The sequence below is a fragment of the Pipistrellus kuhlii genome, unplaced genomic scaffold, assembly GCF_014108245.1.
Source record: "Pipistrellus kuhlii isolate mPipKuh1 unplaced genomic scaffold, mPipKuh1.p scaffold_m20_p_16, whole genome shotgun sequence".
NCBI lineage: Eukaryota > Metazoa > Chordata > Mammalia > Chiroptera > Vespertilionidae > Pipistrellus > Pipistrellus kuhlii.
The window spans coordinates 7,368,114-7,391,324 of NW_023425471.1; the positions used below are offsets into that span (position 1 = coordinate 7,368,114).

At 39.3% G+C, this 23,211-nt stretch overlaps 1 protein-coding gene across 6 annotated transcripts in view; it reads left to right on the plus strand.

The window, feature by feature from the left end:
* Positions 1-7,723: 7,723 nt before the first annotated feature.
* The window catches only part of CNKSR2 (connector enhancer of kinase suppressor of Ras 2), a 236,281-nt gene continuing 220,793 nt past the window's right edge, over positions 7,724-23,211 (plus strand). For 2 of the 6 annotated variants that reach the window (XM_036439617.2, XM_036439621.2), the window contains exon 1: positions 7,724-8,379. In XM_036439617.2, coding sequence (XP_036295510.1) covers positions 8,316-8,379 — 64 coding nt within the window. In that variant the 5' untranslated portion in view covers positions 7,724-8,315. The remainder of the gene's footprint in view (positions 8,380-23,211) is intronic. The other 4 variants (XM_036439616.2, XM_036439620.2, XM_036439619.2 and 1 more) reach the window with 3 other exon arrangements.

Consider the following 23,211-nt stretch of genomic DNA (forward strand, 5'->3'; position numbering starts at 1 on the left):
TCTTTTCCTCACTCCAATTGTTTTATTTCACTACACTTTGTATATTTATACCAGGCCTCCATATATACACATATCCTATATAATAAAAGCCTAATGTGCTAACTGTCCTACCATTTGTTCGACTATTTGACCAGTCACTAAGACATACACTGACCATCAGGGGGCAGATGCTCTAACCGGTAGGTTACTCCCAAGTCCCTCCCCAGCACTGTTTGGCTCCAATTGGGCCTGGGCAAGACAGGCCCTGGAGCCCACCCACGGTCCGGCCCTGCCCTGGATCATGCACTGATGAGGTCCCTCAGCCTGGCCTGCACCCTCTCAAAATTTGGGACCCCTTAAGGAATGTCAGAGAGCTGGTTTTGGCCCGATTCCTGCAGGCCAGGCCAAGGAATCCCACCAGTGCACAAATCTGTGTACAGGGCCTCTAGTATACACACACACACACACACACACACACACACACACACACTTGTTGTTAGTTACTAGTATGTGTGTGCATATTTATGTGTGTGTATGCACATTATTATATTGCATATTTCCCAACAGATTATAAGCTCCATAGGGTGAGGGGTCATACCCATTATATTAACTAGTTTATCCATAGTTCCCAGTACACAGTAATCATTTAATAAATGCCTACTGAATGAAAGGAGACAAAACATTATATAATGTACAAATTACATTGCCACCTTAGAATCTATAAAGATTATAGACAGATGCTTATTTATTTGGTATGCATTCATATTTTCATATAATGAAATGCACACAAAATACTTTTGTATGTCTCTGTCATTCTGTGTGCTATATTATGTGAAAAACATCTAGTTGTATGCTTTGTTTTGTATGTAGGAGTTGAGGATAGCACCCAGTGTTTTACTCATTTTTGTATCTATAGTGCTTAGCATAGACCTATACAAAAGCAGATGCTCATGTTGAAAAATCAATAAATGATAGCTTGCATTGTGCTGCAAAATATTTGAAATTGTCCTTAAGAGACACTAAACAACCAAGATATATTTTACTTAGATCACAAAAATAAGTTTCATTTTAAAATCAAGAATATGTAAAGCATTGGAAAACTTACATGCTTCTCTCTCTTCTTGATACAGTTCCTGGTCGGTGGGAATAACTGATAGTTCCACTTGGTCTGGTCATCCTAGTCCTAGAAGTAAATAAAACCCATTTTAGAAAAAAAGACAAAATCTATGGAGAAAGAAAGAAATCTTCCTCTCCCACTATCTTTATTCCTCTGTAGGCAATTATTAGCCAGAGATTAAACAATTATATCCTACCCTAAGTGCTCTTACATTTATAATTGTTTTATCTATAGAGATGTATAAGTTAACTTATAAACAGAATCTTTGGCTTTATCTAGCAGCTATTTTGCCAGTTCATATTTGCCACGACCAAGTAATAGTGAGTGTTCACATGAAAATGAACCTAACATCTTAATATAAAGGAAATACCTAAAATCTAGGTGTTTTGTAAATAAATAATGTTAAAGCTCAGAAGACATAGTTTAGCTCAGGGTTTTGTTTTTATCCTATAACATTATCAGAGGGTTGTTGTTTTTCTTAATTATGGGGTTATCTTAGGGAGCCCCTCTATATAGTCTTTCCCCAGCTGTTAGGCACTCCTCTGAACATACACTGAATAGCCAGATTATTATGATCTCTAAACGCATAATAATCTGGCCACTCAGTGTATATACTATATAATAAAAGAATAATATGCAAATTGTCCCTTCGACCAGGTGTTCGACCAGCATGGAGGTTGGCCACTGCCCATGTCCCCTCCTATGCACGAATTCATGCACCGGGCTATATATATATCTTACCTAATAAAAGACTAATATGTAAATTGACCATGCCTCCACTAGACCCACCAGCCAATCAGAGTGAGTATGCAAATGAACCCCAACCAAGATGGCTGTGGCCACAGAGAGCAGGAAGGAGGCTTGGGTTTCCCTGGCAATGAAAGAATCCAAGCTTTCTGCCTGCCCTTGCCAGCCTAAGCCTCCACTCCAGGCTACAAAGTTTCAATTATAGAAGGTAAACAAATCCAAACAGAAATGGAAGCAGCCACAGAGCGAGCAGAAGGCTTGGCTCCGCTCCAGGCTACAAAGATTCAATTGTAGAAGGTAAACAAATTCCAGATACCAGGGCCTCCACTTGGGTCACCAGGGGGTGTGGCTGGCCTGCAAACCACCATAGGCCCCTCGCTCAGGCTGCCCCATGCCCCAAGGGAACCCCCACCCTGATCCAGGACACCCTTCAGGGCAAGCCAACTGGCCCCCACCCATGCACCAGGCCTCTATCTTATCTAATAAAAGAGTAATATGCAGATTGACCATCACTCCAACACACAAGATTGCTGCTCCTATGTGGTCAAAGATCCTGCCCCCATGTGGACACAAGATGGCCACCACAGTAGGGGAGGGCAATTGGGAGGGACCAGGCCTGCAAGGGAGGGCAGTTGGGGGTGATCAACCCTGCAAGGAAGGCAGTTAGGGGTGACCAGGCTGACAGAGGAGGAAAGTTGGGGGCAAACAGGCTGGCAGGGGAGCAGTTAGACATCAATCAGGCTGGCATGGAGGTGGTTAGGAGGTGATCAGGCTGGCAGGCAGAAGCGGTTAGGGGCAATCAGGAAGACAGGCAAGCAAGCAGTTGGGAGCCAGCAGTCCTGGATTGTGAGAGGGATGTCCGACTGCCCAGTGGGTTCGGGACTAAACGGGCAGTCAGACCTCCCTTAAGGGGTCCCAGATTGGAGAGGGTGCAGGCTGGGTTGAGCCACCCCTCCCCCAGCACAAAATTCATGCACTGGGCCTCTAGTACACACACACACACACACACACACACACACACACACACACTGACTCGCCAGATTATTATGTGTTCTGGCCACTCAATGTAGTCCTGAACACATCTATCATTGCACTTAAGGCACTGTCCTATTAAATTAACTGTGAACATTTCTGTTTCCCGTACCAGTCTATGAGCATTCTGATCACCTATACAGCAACAACATAAAGCTAATTTTTCTGATCAAAGGATATAACTTGGGTCAGCTCATTAGTAGTATTCAAAAGACATTTGATGAATAATAAGTTTATATGTTCTTCATTAATATCTTATAAGTGCACCAGAAAATTTCCTGATGGGCTAGGGCTTAATGTGTTAAGAAAACTAGGTTTCCTAATCTAGATGGGTTCTGGGATTTTTATTAGACTGATTAATATAGCAGAGAATACCTGGAAAGAGCCCTTAAAAACCATATTGGGATAACCTCAACTTCATCCAATTTTTTTTTTTCTCACCCAGAAATGATTGCTGTGAATCTTGGTCTGGAAAGGACATGACTTGATTTAATACAGTTGAAGTTAGAGGCAGAACAGCAATGAAAGGATTATATTAATTGAATTATAGTCTCTGAGTGCTTTTCCCTGATAATCTAAAAGTGAGATTTGGCCCAGAATAACACACTGAAGGCCCATTTACTAGTATAGTTAAAGGTCTCTTCCTACTTGCTTCTCTAACTACTGGCGGCATAGAAAGATTGTTATCTGGTCGTTGGTTACATCAAAGGTTTTGGTTCTGTATTCATTTTTTAATTCATTACTTTTAGTTGAATTACACTGCAAGGTAATGAAAACATTTTTTCCAGAAATTTTGCTAAGCTTTCTCTGAATCAAGTTTTACATATAGTTCTTGAGAATAACTTGTGTTTTATCACTACTAGTCTTATCAGAACTGCCTAAGGTTTCTGAATGAGGTATATACAACTTGTCCACCATAGAATGCCTGCTTTTAGAATTATAGAATAGACAGGTGAAGGTCTGGGATGGAGGGCTGGGGAGATGGGTGAGGGGGGCAAAGGGGAGAAATTGGGGACTTCTGTATTACTGTCAACAATAAAATAAAATTTAAAATATTATAGGAATGATCTGAGCAAAACTAAGTAGAAAAAAAGGGGGCTCTGTTTCAGGACATTGACTACCCTCATAGCTGTTCTCTCTGTGTTGTCACTTCTCACTAATCATTCAAACACGAAAGATAAAAGAGAGAAAAATAAGTTATGATAAAATATTACTCATTTTAAAAATCAAGAAAACTAAAAATTAAACAGACAGCTAGAGCAAAACAACCAAACACTATAAAGCAAACTGGGAAAATCACCAGAACTCTGCAAGACATTTTGTCTAAATGTTATATAATTTTTTAAAAACACATTAAAATACATCTTTCATGGCAAGCCTGAGGTCTCCTGCAGAGCAAGCTTCTTAGCAGGAGAAATGGGAAATGAAAATTGAGGCCCCTATCACATAAACTATGTTGAAAAATGTGAAGATTAAAAGCATTCACTTTGTAGCTCTCTAAGAAATATTCATATTATGCAGTCCTGTCTTGGGACCCAAAGAGACAAAAGCTTGAAGGTCCTTTCAATGGAGGGCTCTTCCCTATGGGACCCAATTCCTAAGAGTCAGATCCATTGAAAACCTAGATTCCAGTCAGAGGACCTTTGTAAATTCCATGTCTGAAGTACTTAAACTCATTATATACACTCTAAAATCTTAATCGGAAATACTTTAGTCAACAGACTTTAACTTTATATTGAGATCTAGAGGGAGAATAAAAAGGCAAAATGGTAACTGAATTCAAAATGATTTAAAGTGATTTATTTTGATAAGGTTGCAAACGCCTCACAAGTTATATGTCTCCAATTAATTTAATTAATGTACTATTTCGCTTCTGCTTGCTTCCAAAAACAATCCAACTCAGCTTCCAAAGAAAGATTTGCCTTTTATATCTAGACTGTTGAAGTATGTGTGACATCATGCCATTTAGTATGTTGTTTTCATATGTATTTTGTGACAACATATCTTTTCTTCTAATCTTAGAAATTGTATTGTGCATTAAGAGAAAGCAAAACTAAGCTGCTGAAGTTTGCATCTAATCACACTATACTACACTTACAAAAATGGGCCAAAATTAAGCTGCCAAAGTTTGTACATAACCGCATTAAATTATAGTTACAAAAATTGGGCAATACATTAACATTTTTAATAATAGGCAAATTAATATCAACGATAGTTTATTTTAAAAATTGTGGAAAGAAAAATGCAGAAAAGATTTAGCTGAGTCATTTGGAGTTAAAGGTGTGAAGGCAATGATGATTTAATCCTTTCATATTTCTTCTCCCCAAATCAAGAATATTAGAGTAAAAATCCAGTTATGTTCTGAATAAGGTAAAATAATTAATACCAAGTATATTGTCAAAACAAAGGATGGGTTTTTTTTTAAAAAAAAATTTTTAAGGAAACTTCAAGAAGAAAGGCTTAGGATAAATACCTAAGGCCTTGGTGACTCCACAGCCATCTTTTGACTATAAATCTTAGAACTTTTTATAGTTATCTCAGATGACTAGACTAAACAAATTCCCTGGAACATAAATAGGAGAAGAACATGTACAACTTAATTCTGATGTAGGGCGTTCTTCAAAATCCTCTTTATATGTCTTTTTCCCATCTCTTTTATTTTTATTGCATCCTGTTCTTTGGCATTTGTTTTGATTGATATTCTGTTCATTATGCAAACATCTCTCTTTAAACTTGCTTGCAAAATGATGAATAGTCTGGTTGCTTGTCATGCAAGCCCAGTCAGGATATGCAGTTTGATGTTTCAGCCAAATTTGTTCACTTCCTACATTGCTGGTTAGGTACTGATCATGAATACCCATAGCAACCATCGGACTCCTTTGTAGCTAACTTTATGATAACATTCAATGGGCCTTTCCCTTCCAAAGTACTATTCTTTTTGTGACACTGATATAACCCTTCTTACTACCGTGTTTCCCTAAAAATAAGACATCCTCAGAAAATAAGACCTAGAGCATGGAAAGATAAGACAGCCCCTGAAAATAAGACCTAGCGCAACTTTGGGAGAAAAAAATTAATATAAGACACTGTCTTATTTTCGGGGAAACAGGGTAGTTTTAAAAGTTCATATTCTGGAATCGCCTTAACTTAGTATTACAATCATGTGTCATGACCCCAGCAAATTTACTTAATCTCTTTAAGCCTTATTCATTAACTTATTCAATATTTATTGAACTATGTGTAATGGGCTCTGGGGATAGGAACTGAGTGTGATAGCCAAGGTTTTCTCATCTGTAAAATGTGGCTAATGAACTGTTTTGAGGGTGTGCATAAATTACTTAGTACAGTGCTCAATTAATGTTCATTATTATTCGCATTATTATTTTGATAAAATTACTTTTTAACATCTATGACTGTAACCTCTAATGATTCCCAACGCATCCATTCCATTATGTTTCTGGACCCAAAACTACTCTATAAATTACTAATGCTGGGAATGATCTTTTCTAGAAATATTGATGCAATGTGTGAGACTCAGGCACTCCAAAATACCTTTCATACTTGGTTAGCCAAGAGATCATTGCAAATCGCAATCTAGATTATGAATGGTGTTATGCCCGTATCCTCTGCGAATAGATTGTCTAGATAATCTTGTCTAGATAATCTCCTGAATTTCTTTCCAAAATCTCCCATATGCTTTAAAGTTTGGGTTATTAGAAAAATAAACATGTCTACAGACAGACCATCTTAAGTTTTACTTGGTTTGTATCAGTAGCTTGAAAATATCAAAATACTGTGGTTTCAGCACTTTGTGTTGGGGGTGGGGGGAGACCAGGGGGTGGATGTGAACTCATGTCCGTTGAGAAATGTGGCAGTTATGCTACATCTCATGCAACTGAACTAGAGAAGATGGATTACTGCAGGAACTGGCAAATCTTGTTGACATTATTGAAATGGTTATGGGAATGAAATGAGTTTCTGCTTATTGAACACAGCTATTTAAGGGTGACAAAGAGAACCTACCAATGCGGTGGTAGTTTGCATCTAGACTTTCTAAGATTAATTATTTGTGGTCTAAAGTGACGCTTCATCAGGCTGTCTTTGACTCGGGGCTGTATAGCAAGTGAAGCACCTAAGTTTTGAAGAATCACGCTGCTTCCAATGTGCCACTCCTCTGAAATCCGTGTCCCCCCTTTGGTTCTCTACCAGGAATAGCTGGAAACAAAAGGGCATCCTCTAAAGCAGATACTGGGCGATCGGGAGTTGGAGGAAACCCAACACGGAGCCCTTCGAAAGGCACGTGGGACCAACCTGTCTCGGTATCACCTGGACCTCATTGGCAGGTCCGGCCCTGCACCGGCTCTCCGCCTCCCCATCTTTGCTTTCTGGCGGGCGAGCCCGGTTCCCGCCCGCGGCATTCCACGCCTCCGTCTCCAAATGTGTGCGCGGGGCTCGGGAACCACCTCGGGAGCCCACTCCGCAGCGGGGAGGGCGGGAGCGAGGAAAGCCCGGGCTCCGGCTGTCACCGGGCACTCCGCGGGGTCCCCACCCCACGGCGGCGCGGCAGCAGGTACCTCCTCGGCAGCCTCAGCAACTGGTGGGCGGCCGTCCGGCCGCCGTCGCGTCCGCTCCGAGGCCCCTTCGGAGGAGCCGTGCTCCCGCCCCGGGCACCTAAGTGACTGACCGGGGCTCAGGCTCGCGCCGCCGCCGCCTCCGACGCGGCCGCCGCGCACGCGCTCCTCCTCTCGCGCGCTCCTGTCCCGGGGCGGGAACACGGGCCGGCGGCGCCCGCACCTGCCTGACGGAGAGGCGGCCCCCGGGGCGGGCGGCTCCGGGCTCGTGCCGTCGCGCGCGCACGCGCACGCGCACGCGCCCCCTGCGCGCCCGGCGTCGGCCCCGGGGGCGGGACCGCGCGGCCGCGCGCGGGCGGGGGGCTCGTGGCGCGCGCGCCCCGCACCCGAGGGCTGCGGCGAGATATTTTGGGTGGCAGGAGGCCCCTCGTCATTTCCGCCGTGCGGTCAGTCGTGCCTGCCGGGGCTCCACTCCCGCGCGCGAGGCGAGCGGGCAAGTTGGCTGCGGGCGGGCGGCGGCGGCGACGGCTCCTTCCCGTGGCGTCGCTGCCCTCGGCGGCGCGAGCCATGAACTGAAGCCCCGGAGGGACGGACCCCCCGAAGGGAGTGGCGGAGCCGCCGCCGCCGCCTCGGCTGGGACCGAGAGGCGCAGGGGTCGCGGCGCGTGTCCCCTCTGGTCGCCGCTTCCACCGCCGCCGCTGCCCGCCTCGCGCTGAGAGACGTTGCAGCCTCGAGACTCGACACAAAAGCCGCTTTCTCCGTCCGAGCGGCCCGCCGGCGGGGCGCCCCACCTGAAGGCGGCTCGCGCAGACAGCCCAGTTGGTTTTGTGTCCGAGCTCCGCACCCCACGCGGACCCGACCCCGCGCCCATGGCTCTGATCATGGAACCGGTGAGCAAATGGTCTCCGAGCCAAGTGGTGGACTGGATGAAAGGTAAGGACCGCGGTGCGGAAGGCGAGGCAGCCCTCGGGTGCGGGGTCCGGGCGCGCGGGAGGGAAGGGACGGCTGAGCCCGCCCTCGGGGCTCCCGCAGACCGATCTGGGGGTGCGGAGGGGCGGCGGGGGGTCCCCCGGAGCCGATAGGGGCTCGGGATCCCGCTCTCCTATTGTCTCCCGCCCGTGGCTCCCGGCCGGAGAGGGACGCGGGGAGCGCGGGAGCATAGGGGGGTGGAAGCCCTGCTGCGGAATCCCAGCGCAATCCAGGCGCATCTCGCCCGCTTCCCGACCCCCCTGGGGGTCCCCAAACCGGGGAGACGTGTCAACCCCCCGGTCTTTCTCCCCAGGGAGGAGCCCCCGAGGGACCTGCTTGGCTGATCGCCCCTGCGAGAGCCCCTTTGTTCCCGGGAAACCTGATGCCCTCTCGGTAGCCGCCCCTGCCAGGTGCCTTTCCCAGCGCCAACTCTCCTGGCAACTTTTAAGCCCACATAACGGGGTCTGGACGCAGCCGCCCTGGTTTGGATCGGGGAGCAGACCCTCTCCCCGAGGTCGGGCTGAGGATGCTCACGGGATGCTCTACTTTTGGAAGGGAAAACGGGCTTCCCCTGGGACAGCATCCGTGCTCGTGTCTGTGGGCTCCCTCCAGCGCATCACCCCGCATCCTTCCCCTCCTCGGCCTCTGGCCAGTTGAGGCTTTGGATCTCAGGGCTTCTGGGGGGGGGGGGGGGGGGCTGGATGCCAGGTGAGAGGTAATGCGCATTCAAATTCCTCCTCATTTCTTCCATCTTGAAGGCTCCCCCCCACCCCTTTTCCCTGGCAATTTCTAAGTGCCATACTTATACACACTCGCCCTCCTGGTCGCAATTGTGGGCTTTTCTCTAGTCCCTGGGCTTTCCTGCCTCACTATCTCCCTCTGTTGTCTGAGTTAAGGGGCCTGTAGAGGATCTCTCCCCCCCCCCCTTGCTCACGACTAAAGCTCTCTAACCCCCTCCCCCCCCACCCTCGTGCCCTAAGATTCCTAAGGTTTTGGGAATGCTGTCAGGGAATGAATGGAACTGAATAAATGACTCCTGGCCACACTTGGGAGATGTTACAGCTTTGCTTGTGGTTTTCCCAGGCACAGACTCAAGGTAGATTAGCCGGGGGACCAAAGGCTTAGATGTGAAAAATGTGCCTGCTGTAAGGAGAGAGCCCTTCTTAGGGCTTGCTTAGCAGGCAGACTTTCCAAGATCCAGGTACTTTAGAAGGAAAGGTGGGGGCGATTGGAAGTGATTGGGAATGCCAGAGAGAAGCAATTTTTTCTCTCTCTTTTCCCAAACCTTTTCAGCTTCTTGCTTATTCTTGTGGATTTTCCTTTATCCATTTGCTTTCCTTCTAGTCCCTTACATGCCCATGGATCCCTTGTTTAGTTCCTTTTTCTTTTCTAACCTATAGAAAGTGCTTGGTAACTGCAAAGCACAGTGCAATGGGAGTGTGTTTCGTTAAATGGAATTCGTGATCTATCGACTGCCCCCCTGTATGCGGTGCATTGTGCTAAGGTGTCGTGCCATGGGTGCCATGACTAAGACATCGTCCTGCAGTGGCTCATCTTTGCTGATTCTCCTTCTCTTTTCGTATTTGCTGTTGAAATTCTGCTTTCCGAGATTCCCACCAGCCTCCCCCCGCCCCTTATTGTCAGATACCCACAAACATCTGTCTTCTCTGGATCTCTCAGTCGTGGAAGAAAGAGCAGGATATATTCAAGAAGCAAGCATTATTCCTTTAAGCCCTTTCTTTGAATTTTGCCTAAAAGGTGGCTTTAGTTGGAGTCTGTTTCTAAAATTCTCAAAGCAAAGCTGTCTTGGCTCCACGGGAGTCGGGTTACCTTCCAGACTACCTCTCACAGATTCCCATGATGCTGGAACTGAGTGCTGCATACTCCATCTTCTTCACCTCCCACCCTCCCAGCACAGCCTTGCAGTTTCCCCTGCCTCTACAGTTCATGTCCCCTGAAACAAGTAGAACATGATGAACATGTTCTGACACATGTCAGTACCCCAGTACACTAGTCCTTTCAAAATCTCTCCAGTCTAAACTGCAGCTTCTTTGAAGTTAGCCTAACATCGTTAGCTGCCGTTTGAATGACTGTTATATTCAAGTGGAATGAATTTTCATACCTGTTGGTGACATTTTTTTTGAGCTATTTGAAAAGGTTAGTGAGGTTGCCAAGATGGGATTTGTGTATCCTTGTACACATTAGACTGGAAGAGATTTAACTGATGTCATCTGTATTTTTCAAGTCCAAACTGCTTACTGATGAAATTTCTATAAATTTTACAGAAATGTGATTTGAGGCATCAGAAAATGAGATTGATAAGTAGTTGGATGAAACGAACATTTTCTCAACTTATAACTTACACCGTTATCTAATAAATTTCCCCCTTTTTACACTTTCCCTAGAATAGTTTACAAGACACATTTAGAACTACATTTCACCCTTTCCTCAGATGCAATAATGCTTAAAAGTCAACCAATTTGGGTTGGCTTTGGAATGTTAGTCTAGCTTTGGAATGGCTAAACTTCATTTCATGTTGTGTAACATGTGTGTTATTAAGGCAGTACCAAAGAATGAACAGGACTTTGGTACAACTGAAACACTGTGGAAGTTAAGCATGCTCCTAATATAATGGTTTCATCATCCTTAATATTTAAAGCATATAGCATATGCATCCAACTAGTTCCAATCCTAAATAGTTACAACTCGATATAGTAAGGCACATGATTTATGCTCTTTCTAGGGTAGTTTTCTCTGTCGTAAATAGAAAAGGAACCATTAAGCACATAATAGGAGAGACATACATTTATACTCCCAGACAATTTATATAAGTGGTCTAGAAACTCAGTAAGCAGAGAGGGAAAATGAAGGGGGCGGGAAACAAGCTGACAAGAATATTAAGCTGTGGAAGCATATATTCAAGATTATTTATAAAGGACCAGTTATACATTGCAATTCATTTTGACCTGCTACTTGTTGTTATTAAAGTCTATTTAAGGGAGACAAAAATATTAAATTTATGTATTAATTATTGGTGAAGATATAAGGAACCACTTGCATTTTTGCTCACCTTAAATTCCACTATTTCTAAAATATAATACAGAATTTTCTGTTCACAATGAAAATTTGATGTGACAGTGTCAGTGTTAGTTCCAGTAAATATAGGAACTCTTCATGAGTCAGTAAAATAAGCAGTTATATTCCAGATTATCTTGATGGTACCTCAGGCTATTTGAAAATATGGTATAGACCTTAAAAATGAATTTTACAAAAAAATACTTTTGAGAAAATCAAAATCACTTAGCATTTGAAACTAAATTTCTTTTTTCAATTAAAAATTGCATTCAGTCCTCTTGTGGGTTTGATAAAAATTTAAAATGTAAACCTGTTTACAGTAAATAAAAGCAAAGCAGTTATTGAGGAAAGCTATAGGTAGAAAACTAGGCCAATAACTTTCTAATTTTTGCTCAGTCTGTTAGTCTAAAATAATTTCTATATATTCACTTACAGGGCCTGGAAATGCTTCATAATCTGCAGATATTTGCGTCTCAATTTTTATCCTTTGAATGATAGTAAAATCCTCGTCTATTATTAATATTATGATTAATTTTCCTTGCCCGTGTCACACCCAGTAATTCCAGTTTTTTTCTCTCACACCTTCTCTAACATTGAAACGCTTTCAAAATATCCACTTGACTAAGATAAAGTTATCTTCTAGAACCAGCTCCTTTCAGGAAATTTTCCCAATGATCTTAATAATCCTTTTCTGGATCTAATGAAATGAGACTTTTTTTTTTCCAGAGTCAACCAACATGCCCTGCTTTATTACTCTTTTCTTACGGTCTCTGTAACTTAGCTCCATCCATTCTTGTATTATTGTGATTCCTAAAATAATCTGAATTTTAAAGATAGCCTCTTCTCAGAGCATCCCACAATTAACTGCTCTACTTTTCCCCGTTTACTATAAACCATTTTCTGTAAGAAGCGTTCACTGACTTCCAATTTCTGTCCCGATGACTCAGCCATCTTGAGGATAGAAAATGAAATACAAAAAAAGAAGAAGAAAGAAAATGAAATACGTTATTTTAGGTATAAAAAGCAAAGATAAAAGCAATGTTTGCATACAACCCTACAAAAGAGGGAAATGCAGCTATGAAATAAGGTCTATTTAGTATAAATCTTAAATTCTATAAAGGAGATTGTATCTGATAAGATGAAGTTTTGACAGATACAATGCTTTTCAGTATTTTCCCCCTCATAGGATCCAGAGATGAGGTTGACATATATATTAATTGGATGAATGAAAATGTCAAAATTTTGAATTAAACATTCTTGAGAGAGAGATCAGAAATAATTCTGACAGGAACTTGAGGAAAAGATATGATCAAATTGGTCATATCACTTCCTTTTAAAAAAATTAGTTTTATTCTGATTTGCAATGTGACCGGACAGTCACCAACAATTACCTACTTTGAATTTGACATTTTTGGAATGAGAATTGTTGTCATTTTACCCAAAAATGAAATTTACCTTTTCAATATGTAAAGTTTAGTTCACAAGAAACATTATTTTATTTATAGCATCATTAACATCTGTTCTTTTAAGTTAAGACTCAGGATTAATGCAGATTAAGAAAAAAGAGTATGTGCATATGTATATGTATATGTATTCTGGTCCTTAGATAATGAACTCGGTACTTCTTTATGGAAGTATTTTAATGGATTGTTTTAAATAAATTATTCCCCGCTTTGGGGGAAATTAATCTCTGTAAGGATTGGCAGTGACGTTGACAAACCTACGCCAAGACAGAGACAGGTACCAAATGTGATAAAATATTTCGTAAGTGTTAAGGTTTCATATGTATACAATCGCCAGTGAAAAGTGAAGATGATGATTTTACTAGATAAGGAAAGATCCATAGGGAAGGTGGTATTTTAGCAACTGCTTAAGCAATTTAATTAAGGCATATTCTAAGAAGGGTGTACTCTAAATGTTGAGGCACAGCAAGAGACTAAAACTGTGATGGGGTGATTAACCACAGGGCGGGGTTGTGTCTACTGTTTGCTGGATGGGAGGGGAAAGGTGGGCAGTAGAAGGAAAGTGAGGGAGGAGCAATGAGTAGGTGGCACAAAAGTACGAGAACAAATCTGCATTTTACAAAAACAATAAAAATCTCATCATGTCCTGACTTTAAATAAATACCACATTATAAAACTTTGCCTGCCAAAAATAAGCCCACAAAGAATGTGTATTGAATTGGTACAGCTGTTTCAAATCTGTTTCTCAGGGATAATTTGGAAATAATGTTAAAATGAGTTTTTTTGAAGATTAATTACATCACTAACATTATGTTGTTGGATATTTAGAATTTTACTGACCCAAATTCTTACATGAAAAATGAATACAGGCTTTTAAATATTAATGCTGTTCTTAAACCAATGATAAGTTATAATTTTCATTTACAGCACAGTGACCTCAGATTAGGACTTAATTTGTTCTTAATGACATTTTTAGCTTTCTACGTGACTTGCCTATAGCACCCCACACACAAGGCTTATTGTGAAAGGTGAAGGATTAGCTTCTGTAAAGAGTCCTGGAAGGATGGATCATCTGGACTAATTTATAAGGGGAAGGGGGGAGGGAGGGTCAGTAATTTGAAAAAATATAGACTAAAGTTTTTTATATTTTATGATATTTGTCATGGTTTAATGTCTGGCTAAAGAACAGCAAATGTAGTGTTCAATTATGGAATCCTGGTATTGAATAACATTCAGTGAGTGAATTCACATTATTCGTATATACAGTAGGTCTGTGCTCCTTAAAAATAGTGCATTTCTACGATTGCAGAAGCCAAAACATGGAAAGAAGGCGGAGTTGATTTTTGCTAAGTATTCTAAAACGTTTTTATATTAAATCTAGCAGAGGTCTTATATTTATGTTGTAGAAAGTAAAACTGGCATGATTGAAAAGATGAGACTAAAGGCTTAACAGGAATTTTCGGCTTGCAGCAGGCTACTTTAAGCTGTACCTCCCAGACCTCCTAAGGTTATGAGTCCCTTCAGGATTATGGACATATCAGTGGAAAAGTTTGAGAAGTGGTGGTTGCCTTTCGAAAAGATAAAATTAATGTACTTTGCTTCCTCTGTTCCTCCTATTGCAAGTGACAAAATATATTTTCAGCCAAGGTCATGATAAACTTAGTGTTTTACTTTTGTTTGTTTGTTCAACCTGTAGTCCAGATGAATTTGGGAATGATTCTCACCTGATCCTGTCCTTACACTTCTCACCGTCATTAGCTTCAAAAATTGAATGGCTTCTCACTGTTTTTAGGATAAAGAGCAAAGTCCTTAAAATGGCTGATAAGACTCTTGAAGGTTTGGCTATTGCCTGTAAGGTAGACTACACCAGCCTTCTTTCTGTTTGCCCAGCATTAGGCCTTTTTGCACTTAAAATGTTTTCTCTTACCTTTGTTCTTTACCCAGTTAAATCTGCCTCATCCTTCAGATCCCAATCCTTCTCTCCCCCACCCCCAACCCACTGCCTCAGAAAAGCCTTCCCACTTCTCTAAGTCACATCAAATCCTCCATTATATGCTCTCCTGGTGCCATGTATGTCTTTATCCTGTTTGCCAGTTTTATTTTGACATTAGTTTGTGTTGTTATTTGATGAAGGCAGGGACCACATGTTTTTTTGCATAACAAGGCAAAAGAAACTATATGATGAAAAGTAGGCACCCAAGAAATATTTTTGGAGTGAAGGAATAAATAAATTTATCCACAGATCTCTGGTCTGTCAGCAAATCTGCTTTCGTAAATGACAATGCATGTAAGATCTCTTATAATTCTCTAATGGATACTTCAGTGCCAAGTCATATAATGTGTGCCAGGATATAGTGAAAGTCAGGTTGCTTTATCCATATTTCATAGTTGTGTAACACTACTAGCCAACTCAGTTATCTAAATCATGATTTAGATTAATTTTGTTAAGAAATATTAATAATTTCAACAAATTCATAACACTTGTGTTTATGCTATAAATATTTGCTGCTATCATTTAATAGTCCAACACAATAGGCAAACATTATTTTTAAAATTAAAACATATCCCTTATCTTAAGCATTTATTTTCTTTCAGACAAATTTTCTAATTGTTTCTTCATTTTAGTGTTTTTAAAAGAACTCTAAGGACATCTATGCATAACCCATAGTCACATAGTGAGGTGATGGCGTGGGCGGGGGGGGGGGGGCTGCTGGGTGGAGGTGGCAAAGGAGAGGGGGATTGAGACATCTGTAAAGTGTCAACAATAAAACTCAAGTTTAAAAATGTAAATAATTGCCCTGCCTGTGTGGCTCAGTGCTTGAGGGTAGACCTATAAACCAGGAGGTCATGGTTTGATTCCGGGTCAGGGCACATGCCCAGGTTTCAGGTTCAACCCCCGGTGTGGAGCATGCAGGAGGCAGCCAATCCATGATTCTCTCTCATCACTGATGTTGCTATCTATCTCTCCCTTTCCCTTTCTGAAATCAATAAAAATAATATTTAAAAAAAATTTAAAAATCAATTATGCTGAATAACCCTAAAAAAGAAAAAAGAAAAAGAACTAAAAAAATAAGTAACTATATACTATATTTTAAAATGCAGGGTAGATTGAAATTGATAAAATGCCTTAAGTTTATCCTTTTATAAAAGTTAAAAAAAATGCTCATATAAGAAATTAAAATATTTTTTCTCTTGAGAGAAGAAAATATCTTTTATTTTTTAAGTTGGAGAATAAAATGGAAAAATAGCCCTTTAGCTTAATGAGAACCATTATCTTATATTTAATTTTTACTTTACATTTTTATTAATAACCATAAAAATAAGATATTCAAATATGCATTTTAAATCAGCAATTCTTGTATAACTTCCCAACTCTCCCTGTAATTTTGAAAAATAAATTTTAATATTTAAACCAAATATAAATTTTTTTGGACTAATTTTTAAAGGCGCTTGTTAACTCTCTCTACGTAGAGAGTTATTGTAAAACGTTAACTTATTGAATATAGGTGCCTCTTGCAGATTTAGTGAGTTACATGTTTTTGATAATCACTACTATGTAAGTTATAGATAACTTCTAATAACGCATGTTCTTTCCCCCAAATTTAGAATGCTTAGAATATAAACTATAGCACATGAAATTTTTAAGACCTTAATATAAGTATGCCAGTCTGTTAACTCTTAATAAAACAATACCTCCAGGCTTAAGTATTTTAGTTAGTACTGCAAAACAGTGGATTGCAATTGTGCCCTGATTTGAATTACAAGTAACTATTAAACATGATAGAAATTTTGGGACTTTAAATATGTGTTTAGTTTCTTGTTCAATTTAAATTACAATTATTAATTCAAATGGAAGTTTTTTATTATCTTAATCTTACTCTTAAAATTTCAGGAAAGAAAGGCTTGCTGGTATTTGCATAAAATCATGAATTTTAAATTTTACTAAAGTACCATAACTGCTGTTTCAGTTTTCTGTGTTTATCTGTTGAATATTTTGTCACAACAAAATTGTTTTAAGAACCAAAATTTATTAAATAAGCACAAACTCACAATGTCATTAATGTATTATAATTTGCCACAATATTATCAACGATAGCACACTTGTCTGTTTTATATTTACTTGATATTAATGTTCTTGGAAATTAGTCTTATTAGATGGGTTGGACAGTTATCTGATAACATAATACATAAGAAGAAACCACATTGTTAATTGCCTTTAAAGTATTGCCCAATATTATTTTTTTGCTTGTTAGAACTTTTTATTTTGTTTCAGCCACATCTGCTATTTTTAAAATGGGCTTGAATATGTTTTCTCAAGTAATAGCTACAAAAAATCAGTGGAAGGCTTAGATCCTGGATTTTACTTTTTTTAAATTGTTTACCAAAGATTATGAAAGATTCTATTTTCTAGCTAGTTGTGAGACTTATTTATAATGTAATTTATTAAGACCTTTTAAAATATTTGCCTTAGGCATTTATGCTGAAGGATTAATTTCAACAACATTAGCTGAATTCTTGTAATAATTTTGGTATGTTTTATATGTGTATATGGGAGTTTATTTTTTTCCTGGCTGAACAGAAAATTCATATTTTCGTTTTGTACAATTTATATTTGGCTTTCAAAACAAACCACTGGGATATTAAAAACCTATAAAGTGTTATAGAGTTTTTACTAATGGTGCTTAAAACAAACTTGTAGTCCAGTTGCTTTATGGAGCTTATTGTGTAGACCAAGTTCAATATGTAGAGCCAATGCGGATGGCATGGCGAGGTGCCGTGGTGCGAGTTTTGTGGCAGTCTCTGTTGGTATCACTGTTGCATTAAACCAGTGGCAAAAGGTTTCCTCCTGTAGATAGTAGGCTTTCAGTTTAATATTGAATTGTCACACACAGAGAGAAGCTTGTTCTATGGCATATTTAAGGCTAAATACTAGTATTTTTCTTTCTAGTATATCCCTAGACATAATATTTTCAACATATTGTGGTAAAAGAAAATTAATTCAGATCCTGTTTATTTGGGATTTGTGATCATATCAATAGGCTTCCATTGAAGTTTACTCTTTAACTGTGCGAAGGGTTTGCTGATCAATCTAATAATGCAAACCAGATGGGAAAGAAATTATTTGACCCAGAAGTACTGTACTTTGCCAGGAGCCATTTCCATACTGTAAATATGCTAGCTATAAATGAGTTGAATTTTTAGTTAGAATTTCTGCACATTCGAATCATTTTTTGTTTTGGGGATACTTTTTAAACATTCTCTGATGCAGCTTGGTTCTTCCCCTCATTCAGCCAACTTGGAAAGATCTCATTCACTTCACATCTTTATTAGTAACACTTAAAAGTGAGATAAGGGACAGTTATTAGCAGCGTTTTCAAGGTAAGGCATAGAGAAGTTAAGCAGCTCAACAGAGATTGTACAGCTGTTCAGTGATGGAATTAGGTTGGGCTTCAATTCTTTTTTTTTTCTACTGGATTGGATTTATACTTTCATGGATGAAGAACACAGTTCAGGTTTGTATATAATTATCTTCATACTTTATTTTTTTTAAATCCCTGAATTTTCTACCCTTGAAAAATGGGCACCATACAGTATATAGTAAAGAACACTGGAATCAGATGCCTGGGTCAGTCATATCCAGGCTCCATTACTTCCTAACTGTGATCCTAGAGAGGGAGAATTTAAGTAACTTGCCAGGTTTTCTCTTTTTTGTACAGAATGGGTAGTAATATTACATACTTCATAGAGTTGTGGTGTGCTTAAAATGGTGCCTGGTACATAGTAAGTACATGATAAATGTCATCTTTTTTATTTAGAAACGGTGCATTCTGTTGGCAAACTTCAGAGGCAGAACTGATAATAGATGATATTTATTGTGTGCTTACTGTATACTATGTACTGTGCTACATGCTTTCTCTGCATTATTTAGTGCCTATCCTAACCCCGAAAGGTTCAAAATATCCCTGTTTTACAGATGAAGAAGATTTTGCTTAGAAACATTGAATGACTTTTCCTATATACCCAAATATTTGTTGAGCAGGCATTCAATAAGTATTTTGAAGAATGAATAAAGAATAAGTGGAAGAAACAGAATTTGAAAATTTTCTAACTGGTTCCAGAATATATAATATTGCCACCTTGCATGGCACCCATTGCCATATATATATCAGAGGTAGATGTTACATGAGAGGAATCCTGAGCATACTTTCAAAGATGTGGATGCCCTTTCCATCAGACCTACCTACTCTAGTGTGTGCTAAGGTGGGCTGTAGTTCTTAGGTCCTTCTGGTCTCTAGCCTGCGTGTGGGGCGGGGGGTGGGGGAGGTGGGAGGGTAGTGGGGGGGATGTGTTGCCACTCAGAATAGGACTTGAGCCATTGAAAAAGATGACAGCACTATAGTCTTGGTGATATTATTCTTATTTTGATGTTAACCCCAGGAGTTTAATGCTGTCTTCTGTTTAGTCTAGACTTGGACAAAAGATCTACCTCAGACCACTGCTACTACCAACCTAGGGCAGAGATATTTAATTCTAAAAGGATTGTCAATAAAAGTACGTGGTGCCTGATAATAGATGTCCATAAGCAGCATATGTTTTAGTAGAAATAATGAATTCTGTTATATTCTTTTGTCCAGATTTACCTAGCAGTGGTTAGTATTGTTATCTGCATTTCATTAGTGTTTCTTTGAATAGCAGATTTTATTCAGTTCATTCATATATCTTTGAAAGTCTTACCTACCTACTAAATGTTAATTGTTTTGTTTTGTTTGGAAACATTTTCACCATAGACCAGTAGCATAGTGAATCACAAAAGGAACTTAATTGCTAGTAAAAATTTCACCATATTCAGTCAAAAAACTTGTGAAATCAATGTAACATTTGGAGTGCTCAAGTTGAGTAGAGATGTTTGATCAGTTGAGTACTTGTAAAATGGTACTGATAGGTATAATTCCATCTACATTATACATATCTAAAATTATACATATGGTTTTTCCTGTGTATCTAAAATATATATGTTCTAGCATATATTTAGGAACTTAAAGTCGGATTCATTCAGAGTAAAAACGCAGATTATATTTTCTCTTTCTCCTTGTTTTAGTTTAATAGTATTGAGATGAGTTTTGCTTTAGATTGAAAGTTTTAAAATATATTTGAAAGCAGCTTCAATTGTTCTTTGTTTGTGGAGAGAATGATTTTTGAAGTCTCACTATGCATGAAAGCTACCACAATACCCAGGACAATAGGTATTAAAAACAGCTATGAGCTATGGTAATTATCAAATATTTTGAAGTGGCCTTAGCCTTGTCCATTTGATTATATAAAGCACTATTTCTCTGCTAAAGCATTCATTGTCGTTTAAAACCCATATGAATTGAAATTAATTTTGGGGATGTTTTTGAGAATTGTATTACTTTCCTTTAAATAATTGTTGACATTCTAAGTTAATAAACACTCTGATAAGAGAAAGACTTTTAAATATGGTAAGACCATAAATCTCTAACAATGTTTCATTTTAAAATGCATGTAATGTTTAAAGGAAATATTTTCTATTTTTTTATTTTTTTCAAATGAGGCTGCTTTGCTAGCTAATTCTGCTTATTTAATACTAGAGGCCCAGTGCACGAATTCATGCATGGGTGGGGTTCCTCAGCCTGGCTGGCAGTCTGGGCTTTGTGACTGTTGGGAGCCAGCTGCCTGGGGGAAGGGACTATGGTAGGTTGGCTGTAGGAGCACACTCCTGCATTGAGTGTCTGCACCATGGTGGTCAGGGCTCATCATAGCTATCATACTGTTGTAAAAGTTGCTTAGGCTTTTTAATATATATATATATATATATATATATATATATGTGTGTGTGTGTGTGTGTGTGTGTGTGTGTGTGTGTATATATATATATATATATATATATATATATATATATATATATAGTCTTACCATATATAAAAGTATACCTCTTACTTGTGACCAACACACACAGAGAAAATAAATACAGCAGAATAGTATCTTGGGATCTAGTAACATTTTTTTTTTCACCACCAAAACACCAGTAATGCGATCACAACAAAATGAAGGTGTATCTTTAAAAAGGTATACATTACATACTTACCCCTATAGCACTGTTATCACACTAAAATCCATTCCTTAATATCTTTAAATATCTAATTGTTCAAGTTTCACAAATCTCATAAACAGTTTATAGATTTTTTTTTCTCTTAAATTGGGATCCAGATAGAATCCACACACTATAGTCTACCTTATTCTTTTTTCCTTACATCAATCCTTTGGGACCCAATACTCCCTTTATATAACAGACATCATGTAATGTCTCTTGAAATAAATATATAATATAACCTATTCACTCACATAATTTTCCCCCAAATTTAATAAATCTTTATTGCTCATATTATTACAATTGTTTCTCCTTTTTCCCCCTATAGCTTCCTTCCACCCGGTTCCCACCACACCCTCTGCCCTTACCTCTCCCCCATTGTCATCATCCATAGGTGTATTATTTTAATCCAGTCTCTTCCTGCACCCCCCCACACCCTTTTCCCCCTGATAATTATCAATCCACTCCCTTTCTTTGACCCTGATTCTATTATATTCACCAATTTATTCTGTTCCTCAGATTTTTAATTCACTTGATTTTTAGATTCACTTGATCATAATTTTTATCTTTACCTTTTTCTTCTTCGTCCTCTTCTTAAAGAAAACCTTTCAGCATTTCACATAATACTGATTTGGTATTGATGAACTCCTTTAGCTTTTTCTTATCTGTGAAGCTCTTTATCTGCCCTTCAATTCTGAATGATAACTTTGCTGGATAGAGTAATCTTGGTTGTAGGTTCTCACTATTCATCACTTTGAATATTTCTTGCCACTCCCATCTGGCCTGCATAGTTTCTGTTGAGAAATCAGCTGGTTGTCCTATGGGTGCTCCCTTATAGGTAACTAACTGGTTTTCTCTTGCTGCTTATAAGATCCTCTCTTTGTCTTTTGCCCTTGACATTTTAATTATGATGTGTCTTGGTGTGGTCCTCTTTGGATTCCTTTTGTTTGGGGTTCTGTGTGCTTCCTGTACTTGTAAGTCTATTTCTTTCACCAGGCGGGGGAAGTTTTCTGACATTATTTCTTCAAATAGGTTTTCAGTATCTTGCAGTCTCTCTTCTTCTGGCACCCCCATAATTCTGATGTTGGTATGCTTGAAGTTTTCCCAGAGGCTCCTTACACTATCTTCAACTTTCTGGATTCTCTTCTCTTCTTGCTTCTCCAGAGGATTGTCCTTTGCCTCTTTGTATTCCAAATCTTTAACTTGATTCTTGTGATCCTCTAGTCTGCTGTTAGGTATCTGTATAATATTTTTTATTTCAGTTAGTGTATGTTTAATTTCTAGTTGGTCCTTTTTCATATCCTCAAGGGTCTCATTAAATTTATCGGCCTTTTCTAGGAAATTCTTGAAAATCCTTATAACTGTGGTTTTGAATTCTATATCCAGTCTTTTGTTTTCCTCCATTTCTTTCCTTTGAGATCTATATCCTGATCTCTCTCATCAGTGATACTCTGTCATCATTGATGTTTCTTTCTTTCCTTCTCCCTTCTTCTCTGAAATCAAGAAAGAAACATATTTTTTTAAAAAGTCATGTGGGAAGGAACAACACCTTTTTGGAGAAATGGCAGATTCTAGAACTGGAGAGGGATTATTTAAGGTGAACCTGGAGCATCTTGTAGTGCAAGAAAACAAGGAAGTGCTCAAAGAGGGCATGTTAATAATTTGAGCAACAAAAATGGTATTTGGTTATAACTCAGTGTATAAAATAAATATCTGAGAGTCCATATTGATGTAAATAAATGTCTAAATAAAGGAGAGAAAAGAGAAAAATCTCCCATTCAGAGAGTTCCAAATAATTTATATACTCTCCTCTCAAGGAGTTGACACTTAACTCCCCACCCCTTGATTATGGTCTATACTTAAAGACTTGTTTCCAAAGATTAGAAGGTGGGAAGGGGAAACAACTTTACAATGGAGAAACCTAGTGAACACTATATTGGTCAGATGGTCAGGTTTTGCATCATCAGTGAAAAGGCATGTTGATAACATGTACCCTGAATATAAAGTTATGAGAATGGCACTACTCCCTCGTGACCTTCCTCCCCAAAATCCATAACTCCACTCTAAGCATGAGAAAAACATTAGGCAAACACAAAGTTAAAGATATTTTACAAAATATTTGACTAGTACTCCTCCAACTGTCCATGT